The 8,514-nt window shown below is 39.5% G+C and overlaps 1 protein-coding gene across 1 annotated transcript in view; it reads left to right on the forward strand.

Moving 5' to 3' along the window:
* Nucleotides 1–8,141, forward strand: part of GALNT1 (polypeptide N-acetylgalactosaminyltransferase 1) — an 86,124-nt gene extending 77,983 nt beyond the window's left edge. The window contains exons 10-13 of the mRNA XM_057423045.1: nt 3,347–3,486; nt 4,468–4,566; nt 5,104–5,238; nt 6,478–8,141. Of these exons, the coding sequence (XP_057279028.1) occupies nt 3,347–3,486; nt 4,468–4,566; nt 5,104–5,238; nt 6,478–6,624 (521 nt within the window). The 3' untranslated portion in view covers nt 6,625–8,141. The remainder of the gene's footprint in view (nt 1–3,346; nt 3,487–4,467; nt 4,567–5,103; nt 5,239–6,477) is intronic.
* The last annotated feature ends 373 nt before the right edge of the window (nt 8,142–8,514 follow it).

Consider the following 8,514-nt stretch of genomic DNA (forward strand, 5'->3'; position numbering starts at 1 on the left):
TTCCCTCTGGAATATTGAAAATACTAATGTTTTTATTGATATTTATAAACGTTTAGCGGAAATTGTGCCATTATCTCTCCTAATTGAGTAGAAACACACCATCTGCTGGCAAGTCGATTTAATAACAGTATGCCAACTTAGAAATTACTCCAACTCAGTTTCAAAAGGTCAAAAAATGGGGAGGTAATTCACAGTCCTCTAAATAGAAGGATTCCTGAAAAATGTATGCAGCTGGAGGTCTCTAGTGTTGTGGCCAGTTGAGCCATATTTGTGGTCTGTGAGGGGAATTTAAATTGCTAGGATTTGGTTTTGTTCTTTTTCCTTTGTTTGGGTTTTCTGGTAGTGTATTGCTTCTGGCCTGTGTAGATGGAGTTTAGTGTGGAAAATACAAAAAGAACATGATGCCTGAAAACTAGAAAATTCTTACCCTTTATTAATTAATGTTATTAGAATATTAATGACAATATTGCTTAATTCTGGTGGGCGAAAGTGTCTACTGATCATGCACACCATTCTCAACCCATATGCGGATGGAACTTGCACAAAATAATTTTCAGAAGGAATTAACATAACCGTCAAGGAGTGGGAAGATACAGGAAGAATGAGCACTTTGATAAATGAAGAGTAAAGCAGAAAAAAGGCAAGCAAAATGCCACCAAAAAAAAATAACAGTCCTAATGGTGAACATACTTCTTGCAAATGCTGCAGTTATATTGAACAAATACTGAATTATTAAAGGCTTAGTTCCCTGTATGAAGGCTGCTTTCTGACTGTTTCTTCTGCAGTTATATAGAATCATTGAATCCCAGAATAGTTAGGGTTGGAAAGGACCTTAAGATCATCTAGTTCCAACCACCTGCCATGGGCAGGGACACCTCACACTAAACCATGCCACCCAAGGCTCTGTCCCCTGGCTCCAGGGATGGAGCATTCACAACTTCCCTGGGTAACCCATTCCAGTGCCTCACCACCCTGACAGGAAAGAATTTCTTCCTTATATCCAGTCTAAACTTCCCCTGTTTAAGTTTGAGCCTGTTACCCCTTGTCCTGTCACTACAGTCCCTAATCAAGAGTCCCTCCCCAGCATCCCTGTAGCCCCCCTTCAGATACTGGAAGGCTGCTATGAGATCTCCACGCAGCCTTCTCTTCTCCAGGCTGAACAGCCCCAACTTTCTCAGCCTATCTTCATACAGGAGGTGCTCCAGTCCCTTGGTCATCCTCCTGACCCTCCTCTGGACTTGTTCCAACAGTTCCATGTGCTTTTTATGTTGAGGACACCAGAACTGCACACAATACTCTAAGTGAGGTCTCACAAGAGCAGAGTAGAGGGGCAGGATCACCTCCTTCGACCTGCTGGTCACGCTCCTTTTGATGCAGCCCAGGATATGGTTGGCTTTCTGGGCTGCAGGCGCACACTGAAACCAGCTCATGTTCATTTTCTCATCAACCAACACCCCCAAGTCCTTCTCCTCAGGGCTGCTCTGAATCTCTTCTCTGCCCAACCTGGAGCTGTGCCTGGGATTGCTCCGACCCAGGTGTAGGACCTTGCACATGGCATGGTTAAACTTCATGAGGTTGGCACCAGCCCACCTCACAAGCATGTCAAGGTCCCTCTGGATGGCATTCCTTCCCTCCAGCCTATCAACCAAATCACACAGCTTGGTGTCATTGGCAAACTTGCTGAGGGTGCACTCAATCCCACTGTACCTGTGAGCGACAATGATGTTGAACAAGACCGGTCCCAACACCAATCCCTGAGGGACACCACTCGTTACTGGTCTCCACCTGGACATTGAGCCATTGACCACAACTCTTTGCGTGCGGCCATCCAGCCAGTTCTTTATCCACCGAGTGGTCCATCCATCAAATTGATGTCTCTCCAATTTAGAGACAAGGATGTCGTGTGGGACAGTGTCGAATGCTTTGCACAAGTCCAGGTAGATGACATCAACTGCTCTACCCCTGTCCATCAGTTCCATAGCCCCATCATAGGAGGCCACCAAATTGGTCAGGCAGAATTTCCCCTTAGTGAAGCCATGCTGGCTGTCACCAAGCACCTTATTGTTTTTCATGTGCCTTAGCATGGCTTCCAGGAGAATCTGCTCCAAGATTTTGCCAGGCACAGAGGTGAGACTGACTGGTCTGTAATTCCCTGGGTCATCCGTTTTCCTCTTCTTGAAAATGGGGGTTATATTTCCCTTTTTCCAGTCATCGGGAACTTCACCTGACTGCCATGATTTTTCAAATATGATGGACAGTGGCTTCACAACTTCATTTGCCAGTTCCTTCGGGACCCATGGATGCATTTCATCGGGTCGCATGGACTTGTGCACGTTCGGGTTCTTAAGATGGTCCTGAACCAGATCCTCTCCTACAGTGGGCGCAAGGTCTTCATTCTCACAGTCCCTGCATCTGCTTCCAAGACTTGTGTGGTGTGGTCAGAGCCTTTGCCAGTGAAGACCGAGGCAAAGAAGTCATTCAGAACCTCAGCCTTCTCCAAATCCAGGGTAGCCAGTTCTCCCGAGAGCTTCTGGAGGGGGCCTACGTTGTCCCTAGTCTGTCTTTTATTTGCTATGTACCCATAGAATCCCTTCCTGTTATCCTTAACCTCCCTAGCTAAGTTTAATTCTAACTGGGCATTAGCTTTCCTAACCTGGTCTCTAGCTTCCCGGACAACATCCCTGTATTCTTCCCATGCCACCTGTCCTTGCTTCCACTTTTTATAAGCCTCTTTTTTCATTTGAATTTTCCTCAGGAGCTCCTTATCCATCCAAGGAGGTCTCCTGGCCCTCCTGCTGCACTCCCTTCTAGTTGGGGTGCAACATTCCTGAGCTTGTTAGCAAGTGATCCTTGAGTATTAACCAACAAGATAGATGATGAAGGGTCCAGCATGTGGTACCTGGCTTCCAGAATTAAATTAGAATGGAATTCTCCCTGCTCCACAGAGGGATTCTGCTATGTTATGCTGCAGAAATATGCACCCCATTTGCCATAGGGGATAGAATGGCATTAATGACTATCACAGTTTCAGCCTTTCCCTTTTGATAGCTTAGTAATCAACTGCATTCAAGTTGTTCCAGAAACCACAGGTAAGAAATTGGCATGTGAGCACAGATGTAGTGATTCCATCTTTTGAATTATCTGGAAAGAGAAGTCACAGGTAGTGACTGACGTATACTCTCTGCGAATATAAACAGCATAATGCTACATGAAAACTAAATAAATAAATCATTCCTTTGTGTTTGGATGACTGTCTAAAAAAGCGTTTCATGCACGCAGTGAATTATACTGATGATTTTTGTATTAAGTGGAATTATAGAAGAATAAACTTTCTTTGTTTCTACAGGCGTTACTAAAGTTGATTATGGAGACATATCATCACGACTTGGATTGAGACGCAAGCTCCAGTGCAAGCCTTTCTCCTGGTACCTGGAGAATGTTTATCCTGATTCCCAAATTCCACGTCATTACTTTTCTCTGGGAGAGGTAAGATTTTATCCTGTGTATTTATCTACCCTGTGTAAAGGACAATGCACAGGAAGTTGTTTGTATTCTGAACTGAGTTGTGCAAACAAATTACCTCCAGCAAAGTTCAGGTATCTTGCACCTGTGCTCCTGTGATCTGCAAAATGACACATCTGGCTTTTTAGTGGGGCAGAAAAATGAACTTTGGTATACAGTTCTGTAATTTGATTGTTTTTGCTTTTTTACTACAGTACTTAGTGTCCAATAAAAGGGCTTCAGAAATATTCCTTCAGAAATGTATCATTATGGATAACATTATGTGTAACATTCTCTGTGTAGAGTATGTGCAGAATTTCTTCTTGAAAAAGCTAGACCAGATCAAGCCAGGGCTTGGCCTAAAAACTGCTCTGAGCTTTACCCCCAAAACTCTCATCAGTGACCAGAAAATTCCTGTGATCCCTAAGCCTTGCTGGGCATTTCTCTGTTCCTTTGTATGTTTGTTTTTAAAAGAAATGCTTTTAACAAAATGGGAGCAGGCTTTTATGTTGCTGCATGACTATCAGGAGATATGATATTCATGCCGCCTACTATATAGTGATACAAGGATTAAAGCTGTAAAGAAGTGAGGAAATTGAACCCAGTCACCCTTACTTTCATAGGGAATTAAACTCACCATGTCTTGGAGAGTGCTTTAAAACTTCTGAAGGTTTTGGACTGGAGACTTAATTGTGTCCATTCTGTTGTAGCTGAGTTTTTGAGCAAAAAGAGTCCCCAATATGGAAAGATCCCCAGAAGAAAGCAAAGAAACAAACATAGTTCTGTACCCCAGCTTGAAAATTTGCTTGGGAGTTTTGGACAGTGGTCTATCGTTGTAGTATGGTTTCTGTATTTGATATTTCATTTGCATAATTTCTGGTATATAGCAGAGAGAGCTGGTTTGTTACAGACCTAGTTCTTTTCTAAAAATAACTACCTTTGGTGATGTGCTCTTTTCACTTCTAGATAAGAAATGTAGAGACAAATCAATGTCTGGATAACATGGCAAGAAAAGAAAATGAGAAAGTTGGAATCTTTAACTGCCATGGAATGGGTGGCAATCAGGTGATAATTGTATTGTTTAATTATCTTAATATATTGAATTATTTGGAACACTACTTCTCATCGGGACAATTATTTGATTCTTTCAGTAGTTATCGTTAAAATATGCTTAAAGTTCATGAAACCTTCATTGAAGAAAATGACTATAAGAGGAAAAGCATGAGAAGATTTGTTGGGGACTTGTCATTTTTTGAATGACTGCAATAGGTTTTAGACCAGCTTTCACATCAAAAAGGGAATGAGAGGAGGAGATGACTGCTGTAAGCTAGACTTCATCTCCCATAGGTTCTCTGGAACCATCTTCTAGTTAGACCTCCTGATTGGTTATCATTACTTTAAAACAAAATGCCTGTCCCCAAACTACTGGTTTTAATACACTTTTTTCTGGGTGTCAGTTCTGGAATTTATTTTACATCTTTTTTTTGTTGTTGTTCTTGTTGCACTTTTGTGAAGAATTGTTTTCCAATATGCAGAGATTATCTACACTGGGGATCCTCCTGTTTCTTTTTTTTCAGTTCCTCTCATTCTTTTTCTGTCTAGGTTTTCTCATATACTGCCAATAAAGAAATTCGAACAGATGATTTGTGTTTAGATGTGTCCAAACTTAATGGCCCAGTAACGATGCTCAAGTGCCACCATCTAAAAGGAAATCAGCTTTGGGAATATGATCCAGTGGTAAGTCTTCTAATGACTTGTGACATTAGAATGAAACAACCTGAGTTTTTACTTGAGCCTACAAAGCAACATATTCCAGCATGAGGCCACTGTTTGACGGTCAAAACAGGAAACAGCGTCAGGATTATGTTCCTTCTGCTACTGTTTTATCATGTAGTCACTCAGTGTGTGTCTGTATTGGTTTAATTAGCTGGTAAGTGTTGGGGGAGCTTTTAGAAGAATATTTTCTAGCTGGAGAAAGATAGTATGCTAGTGTAGTGTTGAGATCAACACTGGAAATTTGTTCCAGTTATCTACTGGACCAGTAAAAGGTAGTACTAACAATCTTGTGACAAATTCAGCACGTGGCGCCTTATCTTACACAAGGTTAAAAGGAAGTAACTGTTCTAATTAAGAAAGCATCTCAAAATTATAAAGAAAATCTTACATTCCAAATTGTGATGCCTTTAAGGTAGAGATGCTTAAAGCAACTTTATTTTAATCATTCTCTTTCCTGTACGTAATGTTCAAATTTACTTTGAAGGTCCTATGTTGAACTGCCAGATCTAGGAGTCATTGACTGTTGATCTATTCATCATTAATTTGATTTGCATGCCTTAAAACTCAATTTTGTTATTGAGTAGTGCAGTCAAGAACTCTGACAGTTAGAAAAAATAGTTCTCAGGCTTGTTAATTCAGAATCAGTTGTTACAAAAGGCAGTTGCGAAATGTGATTGCATAAGTAAGATTAGTAGGTATTAGAAAAGATTTATATGTATATGAATTTCTACATGTCCTTTTTTGTTGTATAAAAAAAGGAAATATTAAAAAAAAACCTAAATAAACCCATAGTACTAAAAGAAGATAGTGTACGGTCAGTTTTATGTCCCTAACTGAGAAAAAAACATACATTTGAATACATATTCAGTGTGTTCATTCTAATCTGATCAAAACTACTATTATAACTAATAATTGATTTTGTGTATCTTACCAGAATAATCCTATTTAAAGAATGGTGGATATTTCTTGATAAAGAACATCATTTACAAGTTCAGACTTTTCTGGTTTTCATAATGCTTTCATTATCTACAACTTCAAATAACGTATTTAAGTGTTCTTGGGGGTTTGAATCTGTAGTCAGTGACCATGGGGTCTCGTCTAGTTCCTGCTTACCCATGGAAGATTTCTAATGGCCACTAGTTGGTTAGTTTATGCCTGGAGATTTTTGTAAAACTAATTTCTTTTTATTTTGTCTCCAAGAAATTAACCCTGTTGCATGTGAACAGTAACCAGTGCCTGGACAAAGCCACTGAAGAAGACAGCCAGGTACCCAGCATCAGAGACTGCAACGGCAGCCGCTCCCAGCAGTGGCTGCTTCGCAATGTCACCCTTCCAGAAATATTCTGAGAGGTTCTAAAGAAAAGCAAAGATTGACTGGGCTACCTCAGCTGATACTTTGACTACACTGTTAAGTAGCAACTGAAGAAACGTCTGCGCGGCAGAATCCACAGTTTGTCAGCTGTTAGAACTCCTGCAGCTTCTTAAGTAGCTGTGAACCAGCCTTCCTGCATAAGGACGTGAAACTTCCACACATACTAGTGAAACTGCACCCACTGATGTTTACACGATCGAAAGAGTTTCTTCCAGAAGATAATTTAGAGAATGTTTGGACAGTGGAAACATAATCAGTGAAATAGTTTCTCTGAAGAGCTGCATATCATTGTAGTTTGCTTGCACATCAGTAACCTCTGCTGAAAGTGCTGTTGTAATGAAGAAAGTTCCAAGAATATTTTTCTCCTGGTTAACAGTGGTAACCAGACTTACTAAATATAGATACACAAAAAAATGAAAGACAGCTGGAAACCAGATTCAGTAACATGAATTAAGAATTCTGTGGTTTAAAAACAAAAAGTAAACAGGGTTTAATGGAAACTAAATCAGAACTATGAAAAGTACAATTTGTTATAGTGAAGTATCAAATTTATATGTAGATTTTATACCTCAGTGGGGGAAAATAACGATGTCAAAAGGCAATTGTTTCTCTTTTTCAATCGTGTGATAGTCCATAAATACAATTTTTTTTTCTTTCTGGCTACTCTAAGATTCTTTTGGGCGCAAACAGAGATGAGCATAAGAATAAACTTAGCTCTCGAATGTCAGATCAACATTTTTCTTCTTTTTTATTTTAATTTCTTGGCTGTTGGAATTGTATCTTTTTATTACTGTTTGAAAACTGGAGGTTTAACATGCTGTCTAACTTTTTTTTTTTTGTCTAAACCTGCCGTTTCAGTTTATACTTGGGTCAGTCAGCTTACGGACTTTCATGGCCAAACAAAAAATTCAAGTACATTATTAAATTATTAAGTTATCTTGCTGGAGCACACTTAGCGCCCAAGACTCACACTGCTATACCACAGTTTTATTTTCATAGCAATAAATCTTTTGCTTCTTGTTTGATTTCAGTCAACAGAAAGCCAGAAGAAAAGATATGTGAATTAGGGAGCAGGGGATTGGCAAACTGAAGGTTTTCTGGGATCCTTTTTCACTTCATTTTCAGATGTGCTTCATTGTCAAGTGCATATTTAGATTAGACTCTGAACTGTAATGTTGATCTGCTACTTTTTTCTAATAAAACCTAAAGAAAAATAGCTAAATTGGCATGGTTTTTAAAGTTAACATAGCCAAAAGCAATATGACTATGTCATTACATTGGTCTGCATTTTTTAACTGAATTGTTTTCTTTTGTTAAGAAAAATCTGTGTGGGCTGATCTTGAAAATGAGCCACTGACTGCTCAGAGTATACGTTGAATTTTCTTTTGGAAAGAAAAATGAGATTTGCCTAATGGAGAGGATATTTTTATGATAAATGTTGTTGTTTGGCCAACTGTCCTGTAAAGCAAATTAAACCTAGACTCATGCAAAATTTGTGTGGAATTATATTTGGCTGTTATGAGCATTTTAGATTGCCTATTTCAAGTTGCTCTAGTCAGTGTTATCTGCATCATTTCTGCAGCAGTATGCAAGAGGTTTTGAACGCAAAGTGGGGGAAATGCTAACAAATTGCAGTATTATGTTGCTACTTTAGCAACATAATGAGATGATGTGGGATTAATGCAGATAAAACATCTAAATGTCTACCTGTCTCATTGCCCCCGGTTTTTGGATAGCCCTGCAAACCTTACGAGGTCAAAGTGGATTTATGAAAATAATGGTATGGTATATTTACCAGAAAGATATTTAAGCGTACCAAGATGACTTAAAAAAAAAGGGCTTACTGGTGATACGAGAAGACTTAT

This window comes from Pezoporus wallicus, unplaced genomic scaffold (assembly GCF_028554395.1).
Source record: "Pezoporus wallicus isolate ANWC-B61680 ecotype Strahan unplaced genomic scaffold, APGP_CSIRO_Pwel_v1 contig_749, whole genome shotgun sequence".
NCBI classification, from domain to species: domain Eukaryota; kingdom Metazoa; phylum Chordata; class Aves; order Psittaciformes; family Psittacidae; genus Pezoporus; species Pezoporus wallicus.